The 21554-nt window shown below is 42.1% G+C and overlaps 1 protein-coding gene across 4 annotated transcripts in view; it reads left to right on the forward strand.

Annotated features, from left to right (window-relative positions):
* Positions 1-867: 867 nt before the first annotated feature.
* The window catches only part of SPPL2A (signal peptide peptidase like 2A), a 61114-nt gene continuing 40427 nt past the window's right edge, over positions 868-21554 (forward strand). For all 4 annotated transcript variants that reach the window (XM_047766359.1, XM_047766360.1, XM_047766361.1 and 1 more), the window contains exon 1: positions 868-1334. In XM_047766359.1, the coding sequence (XP_047622315.1) occupies positions 882-1334 (453 nt within the window). In that variant the 5' untranslated portion in view covers positions 868-881. The remainder of the gene's footprint in view (positions 1335-21554) is intronic.

Here is a 21554-nt window from a genome sequence, read left to right on the forward strand (position 1 = left end):
AAATGTTTCCTGGCACCCCTTTAAATGTCTTATTGATACTCCCATAGCATCTTGTGCAAGCAAAAGGGTCACTAATCACCTTGAACTGTGTTTGCTCACACATCTGTTTCCTTCATAAAACCCTGAGCTGTGAGATGGCAGGGATAGAGTTCTATTCAGTGTTTGGTGTTGAATATTCATCCAACAAGTATTTGGGGACCAACTTTATGCCAAATGTTATAATGGATACAGCACTGAAATAAGCCTTGCTATCAAGTGGAATTCAACATCATAAATAAAAGAAGAGATAAATAAGAATATGAGAGTGAAAAGTGCTATGCAAAGAATTAAAATAAATCATTTGATATGAAAGTGACTAAGTGGCTACTTCAGATTGGGTATGTCAATAAGCTCCCTCTGAGGAAGTGACACTTGAGCTGATAAGTGAATGCCAGCGTGCATTCAGAGAGAAGAGCATTGCAGGAGGGTCTACCAATATAAAGGATGGAAGAACAAAAGGCGGCCCATGTGACTTAAAGCAAGCGTGGGAAAGTAGAGAAGATGGCGTCAGAAAAGAAGGCAGGGACCATATTCTATAAACTTTGTCGTCCGGAGTAGTTTTGACTTTGTCCTAAGTGTAGTTGGGAGTGAGAGATCTGATATACATTTTCGAAAAGATCTGTTTTAGATAACTGTGTGGATAACGGGCTGTGGGGTGTGTAAATCCGGTTTGGAAGAGAGAAAGATCCGTGGCCTGGATAGGGTGCTCACAGGGGTTTGGGAGAAGGTGGGCGGATTTGGAATATACGTGTGGAGGTGCCTAGGTCTGCTAATGAGCAGATGAATTAGGCCTCAGAGTATGTAGATTTTTGGCTTGGGCACCTGGGCAGTTACTGGAAAACATGAAGAGGCGTTCCGCGGCTTCTAGGAGGAAGACGGCCTTGAAAAAGTCCCTTCGCCTCCCAGGACCGGACTTCGGGGACAGTTCAGGTCAGGCAACTGGAAGGAGACACGCTCAGACCCGCCGTGGGTGGCCCACCGGCGCCACGACGCCCAGAAAGCCCTGCTGGCGGCGCGCGCGGACCGGGGCTCCACGTGCCCCGTGGGGGTTTCCGCGGCCTCCGGGCGGGGCCGGAAGAGGAAGTCGGCGCGGCAGTGGCGGCTTCAGCAGCCGCGGCGGCCCCCAGCCAAGTCCCGCCGCCGGCTTCTGTGCGGCTCGGCCACTGAGGCAGCGCCGCGACGGGACCCGGAGCCTCCCCCGCCGAGCCGAGCCGCGCCGCCGGACGCCCACCAGACAGATGGGGCCGCTGCCCATCCCCGCGGCCGCCCTGCTCTGGGGCTTCCTGCTCCCTCTGGTAAGGGGGGCGGGCGGGCGGGCGCTCGGGCCTCCCCGGGGCGGGGCCGGGCCCCCTTCGCCCCCTCCTCCTCCTCCACCTCCTCTTCATCTCTGAGGTCCTGCCCGGCCTCCCCTCTGCCGGCGCCTAGCCGGCCTGCTCTAGGTTTTTTTTTTTGCTTTTTCATCCACTTCCCTTTCCTTTCAGCCCCTATTCTCGTCATTTGAAGTCCCCGAATACCTACCCCCGAGAGCCATCTCCGAACCTCTAATACTACTTTGACCTTGGCGTTTCTCTGTAGTTTTTCACGGTTCCAGGCGTTTTAAATTGACCTCTGAGTTTTATTGTCTAGCCCTTCTTACCGATTCTCAACTGGCACACCCCTCCACCCCAACCCCGAAAGAAGAAAAAAGTATTCTTTCTTGATCCCAAGATGTTTAGAGGTTCAAGGACTGCGCTTTAGTTTAATGTCTCTTATACAGACTTTACCCCCTTCCTCCTCTAGTTTTTGTTTCGTCTTAGGGCTCATTTGATTCTTTGGGGATGGGAGGTGGTAATAATAATGATAATAATAATAATTTAAAATGTTTTTTAAAGAGCACATCAAAATGTAATGCTTTTATTGGTTTTCACTTCTCTGCCTAGTTTAAAGAGAAGGAGGATCGGTTGAGTAACAGTAACAAATGTGTTACTTGTTTGTGAAACAAGTTTGTTTTCATAATTAGAGAAAAGTAATAATGTCTTAAAATTCAACACCAGGCTGTTGGACCTTCAGTGGGTGGGTGGTCAGGACGCCAGTGTTCAGTGTTTCAGTTTTTCTTTCTTATAATTTTCACTTAAGGAGTTTCAGGTAGGAACGTTCTTGAGTTTTATTTATATGGAATTGGTATGGTGTATTCCTCTCTAGTTCTTTCTGTTAGAATGTGTAACTTCTCTGAAAGAGTATATTTATTGCTTACTCTCCAATTTAAAGGATTACTGCTAGTGACTGTATTCAATAGGAAGTGTCTAACATTAACTGGGAAACAAAAATCGAAGCCTGAAGTACTTAAGTGCCTTTGGTGTATTCATGTTTGCTAGGCAGCATTAGGAAGAGGAGTGGGACAATGTATGTAAAAATAGCTTGGGGTTGGGGGAACTAGGATATAAAGAGAATTAACAAAGAAGCAGTGTTGGTCTGCATCTTTGATGTGTTGCTTATCTTGTAATCAGATATGTCCAAAAGATAACAATTCAGATAGTATGTAAGTGCAGATAAAATTATAACCTAGATAGGAATTTTTTTTTTTTTTTGTCTTTTTGCCATTTCTTGGGCCGCTCCTGCGGCATATGGAGGTTCCCAGGCTAGGGGTGGAATCGGAGCTGTAGCTGCCAGCCTACGCCAGAGCCACAGCATCGCAGGATCCCAGCCGCATCTGCGACCTACACCACAGCTCACGGCAACGCCAGATCCTTAACCCACTGAGCAAGGGCAAGGATCGAACCCGCAACCTCATGGTTCGGATTCGTTAACCACTGCGCTACGACGGGAACTCCAGGAAATTTTTTTGAGTTTTTGCACTCATTTTCATTTGAACTTCTTAAACTAATTATAAGAATATATATATGTGCGTGTATAAATTCCCACCTGTCCTTTTGCAACACAAATTAATGACCAATGTCATAATACATCAATTGCTTAAAAACTCACGTTAAAATTCTTATTAAAAGTTCTGAACCCTATGACGAGAAAAATGTAAGCAAAATTTTCATGTAATTTCAAGGGCTTCACAAATCTCAAGTTTGTCCCTGTTCCAAATTGTAGCTAGCCTGTCTAGCCCACCTTCTAGATTTTATTTTTATATTGCATAATGAATTTTGTCATATTTTACCATATTAATCTTGAGTTCTGTACTCCTTCATTATAGGTTGTTGTGGGAACTCAGTAACATTCTTTCACCCACAAATATTTAGTGTGTATCTCTTTTATGCCAGGAGCTCTGCCAGTAATTGTTAATAAACTAACAAGATTGATTGATTGATTGATTGATTTTTGCTTTTTAGGGCCACACCCATGGTATATGGAGGTTCCCAGGCTAGGGGTCCAATTGGAACTACAAATATGTGTTCACAAGTTTGTTTTCATAATTAGAGAAAAGTAATAATGTCTTAAAATTCAACACCAAGCTGTTGGAGCTTCAGTGAGTGGGTGGTCAGGACACCAGTGTTCACTGTGGCCAGCCTATACCACAGCCCCAGCAACGCTGGATCCCCAACCCACTAAGTGAGGCCAGGGATCAAACCCACAGCCTCATGGTTCCTAGTCGAATTGTTTCTGCTGTGCCACAACGGGAACTCCAAGATCTTTTTAAATCTTTTTCAGTACCAACTAGTATTATTGGTAAATTTCTCAGTGGATTTGTTTTCTTCCTCTCTGTTCCTTTAATTTCCTGAAATTGTCTCTTTCTCATTCCTTTCCTTTTCTGAAGACCTCAGATAAATCTAATATCCTTTTCCTCAGCAGGAGTTCTCTCTCTCTCTCTCTCTCTCTCTTTCTCTCTCTCTATATCTCCCTCCCTCCCTCCTTTTTACTGGATACCTAGTTCCTTTCCTCCAACATTGTCTTAAGTTTTTTGTTGTTTTAACCAGTTTCTCCCTGAAGCCCTTGTTTATTCTTCTGTGATCAGACAGCTGTAGGTGGCCTCTCTGAGTTCATTTGAATTAATGATGCTAGCTTAATCATTTCATTTCTCCTTTCTAGGCTCTTGAAGCTGGCCCTACTGGGCATCTTTCTCCTTAGCCATGTTAGAACAGGGTCATCCTCCTCATCTAGAAGCAGCATTTAATCTCCAGAAACTGTCACATCCTTGTAGAAGAGGCAAAAGATTTAGTACTGAAAAGGCCCGTCAACATCATGTAGCCTGCCCTTCATTATCTGTCCTCTTGACATCAGAGTGACCTTACTTTGTATTTTGAATTCAAGCTACAGCATGTCTTGCTGTTTTAATGACTTCCATGACCATTAATGAAAAGAGTGCCTGGCACGTAGTTAATTGTCTCTTGGCTTTGCCATAATTCCATTTCACCTTTGAGCTTCTCCAGTCCAGTTTCCACTGCTAGCCGCAACTGTTAGACCTTTATTTCAGTGTTATTTGGACCCAGTCACAGAGTTCTGTCTCAAAGAGAATGATTGAAATTTATCTTGCATCTGTTTTCTAAAATTGCAGTTCTCTGAAGACTTCTGAGTCTTTCTCATGTTTTTATAAAAGTTCTGTTCATTTTTTTCATCATGTCAAAGAATTTGAAGTGTTATATAGCCACATCTTGAACTTATTACAATGAAGTGATAATCAGGATCCCCAGCAGAAAAATCTCTTGCTGAAAGTTGCATTCCTTTGATATACTGCACCAACTCAAAGAATCTTCTTTAATCCCTTCTTCTCTGTCCTCCACTCTCAACCTCCTGGGAACTAGTTGTGTTCACCTACCCAACCTGTCAAAGACAGGCTGAGCTACTGTGTTGTGCACTGAATTCTGTCCTCCCAAAATTCACTCTGTTGAAAAACTCATCCCCAGTGTAAATGGTATTTGGAGATGGGGCCTTTGGGAGATAATTAGGTTTAGATGAGGCCACAGGATAGTTCTTTGGTGATAGCATATATCCCTTCTAAGGAAAGACACCAAAAAGTTTGCTCTCCCTACCTGCCACACCCTCCCTCACTATGGCATTTTGTAATGGCAGCCCAAGGTGACTAAGACAGATCTTGCTACCAGAAGTGGGGTGCTGTTGTAACAAATACCTAAATATCTGGAAGCAGCTTTGTAGCTAGGTGGTGGGGTAGAGGCTAGCGGAGGTTTTGAGGTACATGCTAGACTATGGACATTAAAGGTGATTTCTGGTGGGATCTCAGGTGGAAATGAGGAACAAGTTTTGGAAACTAGAAGAAAGTTAATTCTTGTAATAAAATGACAAAGAATTTGGCTGAACTGTGTTCTAGTGTTGTGTGGAAGGAAGAATTGTAAGCAGTGAAATCAGGTATTTAGCTGAGAATATTTCTAAGCAAAGTGTTGATGGAGCAGTTTGGTTCTAAGTGCTTATAGTAAAATGCAATGCAGAAAGGAATTGTTAAGCACAAAGGAACCAGAATTTGAAGATTTGGAAATTCTCAGCCTATCCATACTGAGAAGTTGGGGGTGGGGGTGGGGGGTTGTTCTGGAAAGAACATCAAGGGTGTGGCTGAACAGTCACTTGATAAGTAGCTTATGGGATTCTTTGAGCAGAACACTACTACTTGGAACTGCAGGGAAAGGAGATGGGACAAAATTAAAAGGCTATTGGACTTCTTGGATCTGACAGGATAGAATGATAGAACTGTGTGGCTATGAACAAGTATTATTCTTCAGGAAGTGGAAGAAATGACCCCCAAAGGTACTTTGGAGATCTTCAAGGCCACTATTTTCAGCTTCAATAAGCCTTTTGGCCTCTGCCATGAGCCTTGGGAGGGGACCCCACAGAGCCATGGAGATGACACTTCTATCCCAGTGGGCCTGGAAGGTGGGACAAAGAACCAGAAGGGTATTTCTTGAGTCTTAAGATCTAATGGAATTCATCTTGCCGGGTTTGATCTTCCTTGGGTTCCCTTACCCCTTTCTTCCTTCAGATCTCTCTTTTCGGAATAGGAATGCCTAGCCTATCCTGTCCTACCATTTTATTTTGGAAGGACATAACATGTCTGGGTTCACAGATTCATAGCTGGAGAAGAATTTTGCCTTATGAAGAATCTTGAGTCTCACCTATATCAGATTTAGATGATATTTAAATGAGATTTTAGGCTTTAGGGTTGATGCTGAAATAAGTTAAGACTTTTAAGGCTGTTGGGATGGAATGAATATATTTTGTGTGTGAGAAATATGTGAATTTTGGGAGCAAGGGGAGGAATGCTGTGGATTGAATTGTGTGCCCCCAAATTCTCATGTTGAAGTCCTAAACCCCGATATGGTATTTTGGAGGTTGATCCACCTTTGAAAATAATTAGGTTTAGATGAGATTACCAGGGTGGGCTCTTGCAATGGGATCGCAGCCTTGCTCTCTTTCTCTCTGTTTCTCTCTCTCTCTCTTTTTTTTTTTTTGTCTTTTGTCTTTTTAGGGCCATACCTGCGTGCGGCACAGGGAGGTTCCCAGACTAGGGGTCTAATCAGAGCTGTTGCTGCCAGCCTATGCCAGAGCCATGGGCCACGCCAGATAAGAGCTTCATCTGTGACCTACACCACAGCTCATGGCAATGCCGGATCCTTAACCCACTGACCAAGCCGGGGATTGAACCTGCAACCTCATGGTTCCTGGGTGGATTTGTTTCTGCTGCGCCACGACAGGAACTCCTCTCTCTGTTTCTAAGAGAACACAGTGAAAAAGTGGCCATCTACAAGCCAGGAAGAGAGCGTTTACTAGAAATGGATCGTGCTGGCACCTTGAAACTTCTAGGCTCCAGGCTGTAAAAAATAAATTTCTATTGTTTAAATCACCTGATCTGTGGTACATATCTAAGCCCAACCTTAGACCTGCTGGTTTTGTCACAATCCTCTTACCTTTCAGATTCTTCACAATTTTTCTTTTACCTTCTCTCCTCTGAGCTGTCTCTGTGGATTCTGCATCCCATTATCTGATTTTTAAGTCATTAATGGCTGTGTTGTTTCCTTCTAAAATAGAAGTGCTACACAGACATCTCCTTAGAATCTCAAAATAATCCTGAGAGAAGTTTCAGGAAGATTATGACTTGTCCTAGACCATACAGAAAGTCATAAAAAAGGCCTAGAATCCAAGGCGTCTAGATACTTCTTTATACTTTCCACTAAGTTGTATAATAATGATTTTTGTGTGTGTGTGTGGATCCAAAGTAGATTGTGGAGTTCCCATCATGGCTCAGCCATAATGAATGACTAGTGTCCATGAGGATGCAGGTTCAATCCCAGGCCTTGCTCAGTGGGTTAAGGATCTGGTGTTGCGTGGACTTTGATATAGATTGCAGACCCAGCTAGGATCCTGCCTTATTGTGGCTGTGGTATAGGCTGGCAGCTACAGCTCTGATTCAATCCCTAGCCTGGGGACTTCCATATGCTGCTAGTGCAGCCCTAAAAAGACAACAACAACAACAACAAAGTAGATCATAAGACCAATTGGATAAATTTGTGAATTTATTTTCATAAAAAAAAAGATTTAAAGATAGAAGTAATGTTTATTGTATATTTGATAATTTGTTTTTGTTAATATTTACCTGAAACTGGATCTGTTTACACAAATCTAGACCATAAAGTCTCCAGGTATGGACTCTTACCCTAAGATACTAAGTTTTTTTTTTATTGCCTTTAGGCCAGAATTTTCCGAATGTTGCCATATCCTAGGTCTTTTTTTTTTAATTTTTTGTATGCTTCATTTACAGTGTTGTGATAGATAATTTCTGCTGTACAACAGAGTGATTCAGTTATACATGTACACACACCCTTTTTTTTTTTTGTCTTTTTGTCTATTCTAGGGCCACACCCACAGCATATGGAGGTTCTCAGGCTAGGGGTCCAATCGGAGCTACAGCTGCCCACCTATGCCAGAGCCACAGCAACGCAGGATCCGAGCCACGTCTGCAACCTACACCACAGCTCATGGCAACACCAAATCCTTAAACGAATGAGCGAGGCCAGGGATCGAACCCACAACCTCATGGTTCCTAGTCAGATTCGTTAACCCTTGAGCCATGACAGGAACTCCTGCACATCCATTCTCTTTCAGGTTCTTTTCCCAGATAGATCATCACAGAATGTTGAGTAGAGTTCTCTGCTATACAGCAGCCATGTCCTGTGGTCTTAAATCACCTGATTTACCTGCCTAAAAAGGCATTTGAGTTTATGAATTTTAGTGTAAATCATAAATTCTGTAATAGTTAATTAGTAAGATTACTTAGGGAAAACCACAGAAAAAGCTGGACTAGGTAACAAATAGAATATAAACCCATGAAGAACAAACTCTACCTGACTCATTCTCTCCTGTCTCCCTTAGCAACTCATAGACTGCAGAGAATCGAATGAAGGAATGGTTACCTTGTCTCTTCTCCACACCCTAGTACCTCTTAGCCTGTGCATTTTGTGTCCCCAGATTCTCCAAGTGTAAGGAATAACCTGGCTCTACTTTCCCTATGGCCCACAGACTCCTCTGATTCTCTGTAAATCCCTGTTTGATGCCATTGCTCCCACTGAACCACTAGTTATGTAATTAAGATTACACTGCAGGAGTTCCCATCGTGGCGCAGTGGAAACGAATCTGAATAGGAACTGTGAGGTTTCAGGTTAGATTCCTGGCCTAACTCAGTGGGTTAAGGATCTGGTATTACCGTGAGCTGTGGTGTAGGTCACAGGTGTGGCTCAGATCCTATGTTGCTGTGTCTGTGGTGTAGGCCTGCAGCTATAGCTCCAATTGGACCCTTAGCCTGGGAACCTCCAAATGCCATGGGTGTGGCCCTAAAAACAAGCAAAAAAGAAAAAAAGATTGCACTTCATCTCTGTAGGTCTGGGTCTAGTCACTTTCAGTGCATCATTTCCATAAACCTTGAATACTGGAAGTAAGAGTTTAAAGAATATACATTGTCTTGATTATATAACTTGTTAGGGAGGAAAGAGAAAATATATAATAGTGAAGATTGAATCAGAAAGTTATTCAAGGCCTGACCTTGGAACGTGGGGGATCTGTTGGCCAGAACATGAATGTCGACTATGCCAGCGTACTGCAGGTACAGAGTGACTCTCGCCTCTTAAGCAAATTTCTAGGAGGACCCCAGTAATGTTGGGAAGTCTGATTGTTTTAGATCAATCAAGACAGGAGCATGGCATTTTGCCAGTCCTGGTGGGTTTCCTTCAGCCCAAACCAATGGGTATTTAGTCTCTAGTTCTGGGAGTATGGTCCCCATTTCTGAAGGGGAAGAGTACAAGCACCATTCCTCTTCCCATTTTATAGCAAGAGCCATGATTAAAGGAGAGGGGGGTTCTGTCAATTTAAGTTGGGCCTATCTGTCAGTAGAAAAGGAAATTTGTGCCCCCATTTTAGCCAGCAGGTCTCTTCCCATTAGGGGGACTGGACAGTCAGGCAGGTAAAGAAATTCATGTTCATGGCTTCGTGGCTTCCTAACTGACATCGTTGAGGACCGCAGAAGGGTCTATGGGTTTGGTTACCTGTGGCCCCAATGATGGTGGTTTCTTTCCCCGAGAGGGGAGCCACAGGTTGTGTAACCACAGAAAGTTCTGCACCTGTGTCAACCATAAAGTCTATGGGGTGGCCCCCTACTTGAATTCTGACCATAGGCTCTTGGGGGCCCAGTTGGAGAGAGCTTGGTCCCCCCTACTCAGACTCAGCTAGGCCAATCAGGTTGGTGCTGAATGGCTCAGGTCAGTACCGGCTAGGTGGGGCCTTGGTCTTTTTCTCAGGACAGTTGGGGCATTCATTTTTCCAATGTTCCCTTTTCTTTGCAGTAAGCGCATTGGTCATGTTCCAGGGAACTCCTTCTCCCTGGCCTTGGGCCTTGTCCCCTACAGGGTGGCCCCACTGGGGGCACCGGTTTTGACAGGGCAGCCGCCAGAAGAGTTACTTTTTGTTTCATTCTCTTTTCTGCATCATGGCGGGCCACCTGGTCTCAGTTAATAAAAACCTTGTTGGCTATTTCCAACAGTTTAGTGGCATTCTCTCCTGCAAATCCTTCTAATTTCTGTAGCTTTTTACGGATATCTGATTGGGCTTGTCCCACAAAGGCAGCATTTATCATCCATTGGTCCTCAGGGGCCTTGGAATCAAAAGGGGTGTAGATTCAGAAAGCCTCACATAGTCTCTCATAGAATTTGGCTGGGCTTTCATTCGGCTCTTGTAGTATCTCACTGATTTTAGCTATATTGGTAGGCCTTTTAGCCCCAGCTTTTGCCCCCTGTAGGAAGGCCTGCTGGTACCTCTCTAGGTTACGTTTCCCTTCTTCAGTGTCATAGTCCCAGTGGGGGTTTTCTTCTGGGAAGGCTTTCCTTACCCAGTGTGCCAAGTTTGTTCAACCGCCCGCATTGGCCTGAAGCCATTTTTGGGCTTCTGTTACAATTCGCCAGCACTCTTCAGAGTCAAATAGAGTAAAAAGGAGTTGCCGGCAGTCTATCCAGGTGGGACAGTGTGTCTGGAAGATGAATTCTAAGAGATCAATCAGCTCCTGAGGCTTTTCAGAATGTGAGGGAGTATGGTGTTTCCAGTTGAGGAGATCAGCAGTGGAAAAGGGCTGGTAATAATAAAACCGTCCCCTCTCTTGTATGGTCCCATCAGAGGTGACTTGCTGTGGTCCCCGTGTCTCCCATAAGGGCATTTGCAATGCTGGAGTGGCTGCTCCCTGAGCTGACCAGAGACGCCTGCTCATAGGTTCTGGAGAATCTGGCTGCAGGGGTGGTATCGCCTTAGGAACTTCAGAAGCAAAAGGAGGAGGAGAAACAGAAGGCAGTGGACTATCTGGCATCTGGGGACCTTCGGCTCCCAGAGGTGGGGCAGGCAGCACATAAGGTGGTGGCATATAGGGGACGAGTCCTCAGGTTCCCCTTGATAAATAGGTGGCACCTTTTTTTGAGACAAGGTTTTCTTCTTGGACTGGGGTACTAGTACCTACACTGTCCCTGGTCTGTGGTGTAGAACCGAACCCATGGGGGCCTCAAATTTCCAACCATTGATCAATGTACGGAAATTGGTCTGGGTGTCCAGGGTCTCCTGTTATAACATTATATACTGCTGCAACTGTGAACACATCTAAGGTCCCTTCCAGAGGCCAACCAACACCAAAGGAGGGTCACTCTAGGGTACAGAGGGTACACAGTTTTCCAGGACTCAGTTTAACACCATAATCTCTAGAAAATCCTTTCTTAAAATTCTTAACCATACACTCTAAGACAGTGGGCTTGGAAGCTGATTTACCCATTGTGTGAAGTCCCACCCTGAACCGGTGACAAGACAAACAGTGAGGACAAGGCCTCAGGTAACAATCGCTTCGTCTGCCTGACCACTCCCCCGGAGGAGATATTTCAGGCTCCTCTTAGCATAGGTGGGACTGTATAAACCCCAACATCAGGATCCCCCCGAAGAGGGCCACCATAAGCCGTATGAGGGTCGCCGCAGAACTGCAGGTTAGGACTCACTCTTGCTCCGTAGTCCAAAGACGGTGGAGCATGGGCTCTTGTTCTCTCCAGTCGTCTCTCTCTCTCTCTCTCTCTCTCTCTCTCTCTCTCTCTCTCTCTCTCTCTCTCTCACAAACACACACACCCCCCCCCCCCCAGGGTTGACAAGCCTCCCGATCCCAAGGGAGCAAATCCTGACCTGAGTGACCCTTTGGTCTCTGAGAGGTGATCAGTCTCTCCTTCCGCCGTATGGCAGGTCCTGACTTGGGCAGATGTCCCCGGGGCACTCACCAGTCCGACGTCCTGTCCAGGAACCTGTTTCCACTCTCCTTCTGAGTCTGTTCGGGAAGCAGTGTGGCCAAGGCCAGCATGGCCCGAGTGAGGGTCTGGATCTGGCAAAATGGCTGGTGTGCGCTATCCACCTGTCACCGGGCTGGCGACCATGGCCTCCCCCGGTTCCCCGGCAATGGTAGCGCAAGAGGCCAGCTCGGTTGTCAGCTTCCCGGCCAACACACCAAAAATGTTGCAGAAACTGCAAAAACCGTGGCAGTGGAAGGAGACAAACAGCACTCGGAGATATGGAAAGGCAAGGTTTATTCAACACCAGTGCGGGCTCAGAGGAGTCACCTCCAGAGTCTGAGCACCAGGACTTTGTTCTCAGTAAGTTTTATACACTACAAGGTCTTGATTTTCCCATGTAAGCATCCTGGACCTCCTCTCCATCCCCAAGCAGACAGTATTCCTCCCTAAGAAACTGAGCAAGCAAGGTTACAGAAGCAGAATTGATAAGCAATGTTGGGTACATGATTAGCAGGGCTGCTGGCTTGGGCATAGGGCACACAGTTGTTACATTATTACAAGAAGGGTGGTATAGTGATAAGCATAGCTGGAAAGGCTTTCAGCTGCCTTCTTAGCCAAGGGGGGGTTGCTCTTTAGTTAAAACTCTATTTCATGATGAGTTTCACTGCTATTCATGATGAAGTCTATAACCATGTGTACTCTATAGACCACAAATCAGAGCATCACTTGGAAACATGTTAGAAACGCATAATCACAGGCCCTTAGGCCTGCTGGATCAGAATCTGATTTTAAGAAAACATTAAATTCGAAAAGCACATGTCTATAATAAAGTGTAAGAAATTGCTGCCCAGGGAGTTTCCTGGTGCTCTAGAAGTTAAAAGGATGCAGCTTTGTCAGTTTTGTGGCTCAGGTTATTATTGTGGCACAGATTCAATCCCTGACCTGGGAACTTCTGCATTCCACAGGCATGGCCAAAAAAAGAAAGAAATTGCTGCCCAGATTACTGAGCATAATCTCTAGGAAAAAAGAAGAACCATGCTTGACTAATCTGTTAAGGCTCCTTTTTTTTTTTTTTTCTTTTTTTTCTTTTTAGGGCCATACCCATGGCATATGGAAATTCCCAGGTTAGGGGTTGAATTGGATCTGCAACTGCTGGCCTATGCCACAGCCACAGCAATGTCATATCTGAGCTGTGTCTGTGACCTACACCAAGCTTATGGCAATGCTGGATCCTTAACCAACTGAGCAAGGCCAGGGATTGAACCCACATCCTCATGGGTTCTAGTCAGGTTTGTTACCACTGAGCCACAACGGGAACTCCTGTTAAGGCTTTTGAAGGGAGTTAAATATATGCATGGGTAATGGTTAACATTGTATTATTCAGGGCTAGATCTTGATCAGGTGAAAATGGGCCAAGATACAGAGACCTGGCAGACCAAGAGGATGGCATGTTTTAGGGTAGGGGATAGTACGTTAGATAAATTTTTTAGAGAGAATTGTTATTTTCAAAAAGAGCATGTAAAGACTGAACTTTGGGAAGTAGATCCAATGCTGGTAGATAATTTTTGATAGAGAAAGAAGGGTAGAAGACAAACGAAATCTGTGAAACAAGATTAAAGAAGAATCCTTGAACTGTTCTTGGACAGGAGTAGAAAGTAGAAAGGCCTGTTTCCTAGGTTAATATTGGGCTGGTGAGTCAGCATCAGGAGGCCATTTGAACAGAGGCCAAGAATACAAATGCCGTGCTTGGAACTACCAAGGGACTGGAGTACAAAGCATGGATGTAGCCTCAAGAGACAGGGATGTGAAAGTCAGTTCTCAGTGAAGGTACATTGATGAAATAAAATAAAGCTCTTTACATATGTTCCTTTAACATCTGATTGGTCTGGGGAAATGGGGAGATAAGTACACTTGCAAGGATGTGACTATAGTGTACTCCATTACGGTTTTAATTTGGGGGGGGTAGATTTTCAAATATTCACTTGATACTTGTTATACCAAAAGGTATTTAGGAGAAAAATTATCATAAGAACAGGCAGATGTAACGTTAAGATTTTGAAAGATGATAATGGAATATGACTGAAGTCAAGAGATCTGGATAAAGTAAATAGAAGATGTTTGCTAACATCAGGCACCCCATGATGTTTTATGTGAGGTAAATTTGAATCAGAAAAATAGGAAGTACTACTTCACACTGTGGTCTAGTAAACTCACTTCCCTTGCATGTAGGGATCAAGTAAAATGCGGAATATAAAGGTATGGTTGTGAGCTTATTGATTTGATGGCCATGAAGAGCACTTGATTCCACCACCAGTGGTTGTAGGAACTGTTGTTAAGTGAGGATTTGGAGTAAGAAGTATGGAGCACTTGTCGTAGAGAAAGGAATTCCATGAAGCTCTAGAATCCTTGAAGTGGGGGTATTTGGAAGGATATGAGGAAAGACTTAAAGTCTGGGATGTTTAGGATGTGGGAGGAACTAATTGGGTATTACAGGAAGTTGAATGGTGGTAGGAGACCATGTCCAGCATCATGGCAGAGTAGGAGTTAACAGCTCATGCAGAGATATACATGACCAATATCAGCACTGGGGAGTAATGATCAGGTACTGAGAGGTGCATAGGGAATCTAGCTACATGAAAGAACTTGAAGGATAAGAGTTGAAAGATTGTTGGTCTGGGTTTTAGGGAGTTCATTTCTAGCCTGCCCCTGAGACCACTTCATTTTGATAATTTGGGAACTCTTTGAGCTAGGGAATGAAGGGACTAGGTTATATTATCCTTAAATCTCTTTGACTTCTTGATACTTAACTTTTTTTTCTCCCATCCCACAGCATATGGAAGTTCCTGGGCCAGGGATCCAGGTCACTGCAGTGACAACACTGAATCCTTAACCCTCTACTCCCAAGGGAACTCCACTGAGCTTTTTAATAAAAGAATATTTTTATTATAGGTTGAAATATAAACATTTTTTAAACATATTTTTCTAAGATTGAGTAAAATCAAAGAAGACCAGACCACAGTTGATTACAAAGGGAAATTCAGATGTTTTGAAATGTGTCTCTTAACTTGGAAGATGTGAAGGGAGGTATCCTGTCCCTCCACCATAGAGTCTTTGTCAGATGATCTAATACTAACACAGGTAGACCACAAGTCATCTCATTTGATACTTGGGGGGTTTTTGTTGGGTTTTTTTTTTGGTTTTTTTTTTTTTTTTTTTTTTGTCTTTTGTCTTTTTAGGGCCATACCTATGGCATATGGAGGTTCCCAGGCTAGGGGTCTAATTGGAGCTGTTGCTGCAGGCCTGTGCCACAGCCACAGCAATGCCAGATCCAAGCTGCATCTTCTACCTACACCACAGCTCTTGGCAAAGCCAGATCCCCAACCCCCTGAGCAAGGCCAGGGATCAAACCTGAAACCTCATGGTTCCTAGTCGGATTCATTTCCGCTGTGCCATGATGGGAATTCCTGATTTGGTACTTGTAATGTTTGAAGGGACACTTAGTTTCAGGCATCTATGCCTCCCAATCTAACTGACCCACAGTGATGTGTTTCCTCTATAGTTGGCCCTTAAACAACAAAGGTTTAAACTATACAGGTCTACTTATACTTGGATTTTTTTCAATATGTGTACTATATTTATGATTTACAATTGATTGAATTCATACAGAATCAAATCTGTGGGATTTGAGCACTTCTGGGTTTTGGTATCTGTCTTGGAACCAATCCCCCTCAGATACCCAAGGACAACTATGCTCTTGTTTCTTTACAGCTTTTGCTGCTCAAGGTTGGCTCCATAGACCACCAGCATCAGCATCACCTGGGAGCTTATTAGCAATGCAGACTCTTACTTTTCACGCAGACCTACTGAATCAAAATCTGTTGGTTTATGTGTTTTTTGTCTTTTGTCTTTTTAGGGCTACACCCCTCAGCATATGGAGGCTCCCAGGCTAGGGGTTGAATCAGAGCTATAGCCGCCAGCCTAATCCACAGCCACAGCAATGTGGAATCCAACCTGTGTCTGTGACCTACACCACAGCTCACAGCAACACAGGAATCCTTAACCCACTGAGCGAAGCCAAGGATCGAACCTGAATCTTCATGCATACTACCCAGGTTCGTTAACCACTGAACCATGATGGGAACTCCCCAAATCTGCATTTTAATATGATCACCAATTTATATGCACAGTAAAACTTGAGAAGCACTGCTTCTATAGCTGTGGTACTCAAACTTTAAAAACCATCGAAATCTCCAGAAGGGGTTATTTAAAAACAAACTACCCAGAGTTTCTGATTCAGCAGGTCTAGATTAGGGCCTGAGAATTTGCATTTCTAACACCTTAAGAACTATTAAAGCTTTTACTAGGGACTCTGACTTTAATCACATTCTGTTTGAGATTATCTGTTTCAGTTTTGTTTTTAATCTTCCCAGTAAGGCTATAATTTCTTATTTAGTGTTTTTTTCTTGGGAGGGAGGGTAAGGGCAGCTTTATTGAAATATAATTCATATACTACTCAACTCACCTACTTAAAGTGTACAGTTCAGTGGCTTTAGTATAAATGTGTGCAACTTATACTACACAGTCAGTTTTAAAACACATCAACTCAAAAAGAAACCAAGTAAAGCATAGAGGGTTTTTAGGGCAGCGAAGCTATTTCATGTTCCATATGATACTGTGTTGGTGGGTCGGTGTCATATATCTGTCAAAACCCATAGAATGTTCAACACCAAGAGTGAACCCTATATGTAAACTGTAGACTTTGGGTGGTAATGGATTGTCAGTGTAGGTTCATTAATTGTAAAAAATGTTAACAATGGAGGTTGGAGGGAGGCTATGCATGTGTGTGGTCAGGGGATATGTAGGAACACTATTTTTGCTCAATTTTGCTGTGACCCTAAAGCTGATCTAAAAAATAAAGTCCATTTTTAATAAAGAAACCTCACATTCTTTAGCCATCTCACCGTCTTCACATCCCACCAAACGCTAAGCAACCACTGTCTATCTTGTATTTCTTCTGCGTGGTACAAGTACTTGGCAAAGTGCTAGGTGTATTATTAATAAAATAGTTAGCATTTATTAAAAGTTTAATATGTGCAGACAATTGCATCATCTAACTTAATAATCATGACAGCTCTTTGAGGTTTGGATATTTTTTGTCATCTCAGAGCTAAGAATGTTGACACTCAAGACAGGTTAAATGACTTGCAGCACAGCCAGTAAATGGTGAAACTGCCATTCTCTCCCAGGTCTCTAATTCCAAAACTCATGATATCTATTGTTGACAAACTGAATTTTCAAATCTACACAATCTCTGTGAGAAATTTTACTGAGATATTAAAATGTGGAAATGCTTAAGTTATTTAGGCATATTATCTTGCTCATGAAGTTTGTGGCATGTTCAATATCCAGTAATATTCTGCAGTTATGTATGGTTATACTTTCCTCTATTATATTAATCTTCCACTAAAATTTGTGTTTTGCCTTTGTAATTCCCGTATCAGTGAGTTTTGCTTTTTAATTACTCAATGAATTTTATTACATTTATAGTTATACAACAATCATTACAACCAAATTTTATAGCATTTCCATCCCAAACCCTCAGTGCATCCCCCCACACCCCAACCTGTCTTATTGGGAAGCCATAAGTTTTTCATAGTCTGTGAGTCAGTATCTGCTCTGCAAAGAAGTCCATTGTGTCTTTTTAGATTCCACATGTGAGTGATAGCACTTGATGTTGGTGTCTCCTTGTCTGACTGACTTCACTTAGCATGGTAATTTCTGGGTCCATCCATGTTGCTGGAAATGCCATTATTTCTTTCCTTTTAATGGCTGAATAATATTCCATTGTGTATATGTACCACATCTTGATCCACTCCTCTGTCGATGGACATTTAGGTTGTTTCCACGTCTTGGCTAATGTGTATAGTGTTGCAATGAACATTGGAGTACATGTGTCTTTTCGAGTCATGGTTTTCTCTGGATAGATGCCTAGGAGTGGGATTACTGGATCAAATGGTAATGCTATTTGTAGTTTTCTGAGGAAAATCCATACTGTTTTCCACAGCCGTTGCACCAATTTACATTCCCACCAACACTGTAAGTGTTCCTTTTTCTCCATACCCTGTCTAGCACTTATTGTTTGTAGACTTTTTGATGATGGTGATTCTGGCGGTGTAAGGTGGTATCTCATAGTGGTTTTGATCTGCATTTCTCTAATAATGAATGATGCTGAACACCTTTCCATGTGTTTTTTGGCCATCTGTATGTCTTCTTTGGAGACATGTCTGTTTAGATCTTCTGCCCATTTGTTGATGGGGTTTTTTGTTTTGGTATTGAGCCGCAGAAGGTGTTTATAAATTTTGGAGATCAATCCTTTGTCAGTTGATTCATTTGCAAATATTTCCTCCCATTCTGTTCATTGTCTTTTTGTTTTGTTTAGGGTTTGCTTTGCTGTGGAGAAACATTTAAGTTTAAGTCACATTTGTTTATTTTTGTTTGTATTGTCATTATTCTATGAGGCGGATCTGAGAAAATGTTGCTGTGATTTATGTCAGATAGTGTTTGGCCTGTTTTCCTCTAACTGTTTTATAGCATCTGGTCTTGTATCTAGGTCTTTAATCCATTTCAAGTTTATTTTTGTGTATGGTATTAGGTAGTGTTCTAATTTCATTCTTTGACATGTGGCTGTCCAGTTTTCCCAGGACCGGTTCTTGAAGGGGCTGTCTTTTCTCCATTGTATATTCTTGCCTCCTTTGTCAAGAGATTAGTTGACTGTAGGTGGGTGGGTTTAATTGTGGGCTTTCTATCCTGTTCCACAGATCTGTATTTCTGTCTTTGTGCCAGTACCATATGCTTTTGATGATTGTTGCTTTGTAGTATAGTCTGAAGGCCAGGAGCCTGATTCCTCCAGCTCCATTTTCCTTTCTCAGGATTGCTTTGATTATTCTGGGTCTTTTGTTCTTCCAAACAAACTTTAAAATATTTTGTTCAAGTTCTGTGAAAAATGTCCTTGGTAATTTGATAGGGATTGCATGAAATCTGTAGATTGCCTTAAGTAGTATAGTCATTTTGATAATACTGACTCTTCCAATCCAAGAGCATGTTATGTCTTTCCATCTATTTGTGTCCTCTTTGATTTCCTTCATCAGCATCTTATAGTTTTCAGGATACAGGTCTTTTTGTCTCTTTAGGTAGATTTACTCCTAGGTATTTTATTCTTTTTGATGCTATAATAAAAGGGATTGCTTCCCTAATTTCTCTTTCTGATCTTTCATTGTTAGTGTATAGAAATGCCATTGATTTCTGTGTATTAATTTTGTATCCTGTGACTTTGCCAAATTCATGGATGAGCTCTAACAGTTTTCTGGTAGAGTCTTTAGGATTCTCTAGGTATAGTATCATGTCATCTGCAAATAGGGATAGTTTTACTTCTTCCTTTCAAATTTGGATTCCTTTTATTTATTTTACTTCTCTGATTGCTGTGGCTAGGACTTCCAAAACTGTGGAAGAGTAGTGGTGAGAGTGGACATGCTTGTCTTGTTCCTGATCTCAGCGGGAATTCTTTCAGCTTTTCACCATTGAGAATGATGTTTGCTGTGGGTTTGTCATATATGGCCTTTATTATGTTGAGGTAGGTTCCCATTATGCCCACTTTCTGAAGGGTTTTTATCAGAAATGGGTGTTGGATTTTGTCAAAGGCTTTTTCTGCATCTATTGAGAGGATCATATGGTTTTTATTCTTCAGTTCATTAATGTGGTGTATCCCACTGATGGATTTGTGGATATTGAAGAATCCTTGCATCCTTGGAATAAATCCCACTTGATCATGATGTACAATCCTTTTAATGTATTGTTGGATGTGGTTTGCTAGTATTTTGTTGAGGATTTTTGCATTGATGTTCATAGGTGAAATTGGCTTGTAGTTTTCTTTTTTTGTGGTATCTTTGGTTTTGGTATGAAAGTGATGGTGGCCTCCTAGAATGAGTTTGGGAGTATCCCTTCCTGTGCAATTTTTTGAAATAGTTTCATAAGGAGAGGTGTTAGCTCTTCTCTAAGTGTTTCATAGAATTCGCCTGTGAAGCCATCTGGTCCTGAACTTTTGTTTGTTGGGAATTTTTTAATCACAGTTTCAATTTCAGTTCTTGTGATTGGTCCATTCATCTTTTCTCTTGCATCTTAGATTAGTCTTGGAAGATTGTACTGTTCAAAGAATTTGTCCATTTCTTCTAGGTTTTCCATTTTATTGGCGTATAGTTGCACATAGTAGTCTCTTATGATCCTTTGTATTTCTGTGATGTCTGTTGTTACTTCTCCTTTTTAATTTCTAATTTTATTGATTTGAGTCCTCTCTCTTTTTTTCTTGATAAGTCTGGCTAAGGGTTTTTCAGTTTTGTTGATTTTTACAAAGAACCAGCTTTTCATTTCATTGATCTTTTCTATGGTTTTCTTTGTTTCTATTTCATTGATTTCTGCTCTGATCTTTATGATTTCTTTCCTCTACTACTTCCTTCCTTTCAGGTCTTGTCTGTTCTCTCTCTAGCTGCTTTAGATGTAAAGTTAGCTTCTTTATTTGAGGTTTTCTTGTTTCCTGAGGTAGGCTTGTATTGCTCTAAACTTTCCTCTTAGAATGGCTTTTGCTGCATCCCATAGGTTTTGGAGTGTTGTATCTTTGTTGTGTTTGCTTCTAGGTAATTTTTAATTTCCTCTTTGATTTCTGCAGTGATCCATTGTTTAGTAGCATGTTGTTGAGTCTCCACGTGTTTGTGTTTTTGGCAGTTTTTTTCTTGTTGTTATTTCCAGTCATATAGTGTTGTGGTTGGAAAAGATGCTTGTTATGATTTCAATTTTCTTAAAGTTACTGAGGCTTGATTTGTAGCCCAAGATGTGATCAATCATAGAGAATGTTCCATGTGCACTTGAGAAGAATGTGTATTCTGTTGCTTTTGGATGGAATGTTCTATAAATATCTTTTAAGTCCATCTGGTCTAATGCTTCATTCACAGCCTGTGTTTCCTTGTTGATTTTCAGTCTGGATGATCTGTCCATTGCTGTAAGTGGGGTGTTAAAGTCCCCCACTATTACTGTGTTATTGTCGATTTGTCCTTTTAAGGTTGTTAGCAGTTGCCTTATATATTGTGGTGAACCTATGTTAGGTACGTAGATATTTTAAATTGTGTTATCTTCTTCTTGGATTAATACTTTGATCATTATGTAGTGACCTTCTTTGTCCCTTAAAATATTCTTCATTTTAAAGTCTATTTTGTCTGATATGAGTATTGCTACTCCAGCTTTCTTTTGATTCCCGTTTGCATGGAATATTTTCTTCCATCCTCTCACTTTCAATTTGTACGTGTCCCTAGAAGTGAGGTGGGTCTCTTGAAGACAGCATATATGTGGGTCTTATTTTTGTATCCATTCAGCCAGTCTATTCCTTTTGGTTGGGGCATTTAGTCCATTAACATTTAAGGTAATTATTGATATCTATGTTCTTATTGCCATTTTCTTAACTGTTTTGGATTTGTTTTTGTTTCTCTTTTTTCTTCTTCTCTTGTTCTCTCCTCTTGTGGTTTGATGAGTATCTTTAGTGTTGGTTGATTTTTCTTATTTGTTTGTGTATCGATTGCCCTGAAGTTTTTATATAGGAGTCTATATATGTTTTAAGTTGTTGATCTCTTAATTTCAAGTGATCTCCAGTGTCCTGTATTTGTACCTTCCACTTCTCACAATTTCTGATTTTGGTAGCGTAATTGTGCATGGATGACTTTGTGTCTTTACTCTATATATGCCTTTACT

This window comes from Phacochoerus africanus, chromosome 2 (assembly GCF_016906955.1).
Source record: "Phacochoerus africanus isolate WHEZ1 chromosome 2, ROS_Pafr_v1, whole genome shotgun sequence".
Classification (NCBI taxonomy): domain Eukaryota; kingdom Metazoa; phylum Chordata; class Mammalia; order Artiodactyla; family Suidae; genus Phacochoerus; species Phacochoerus africanus.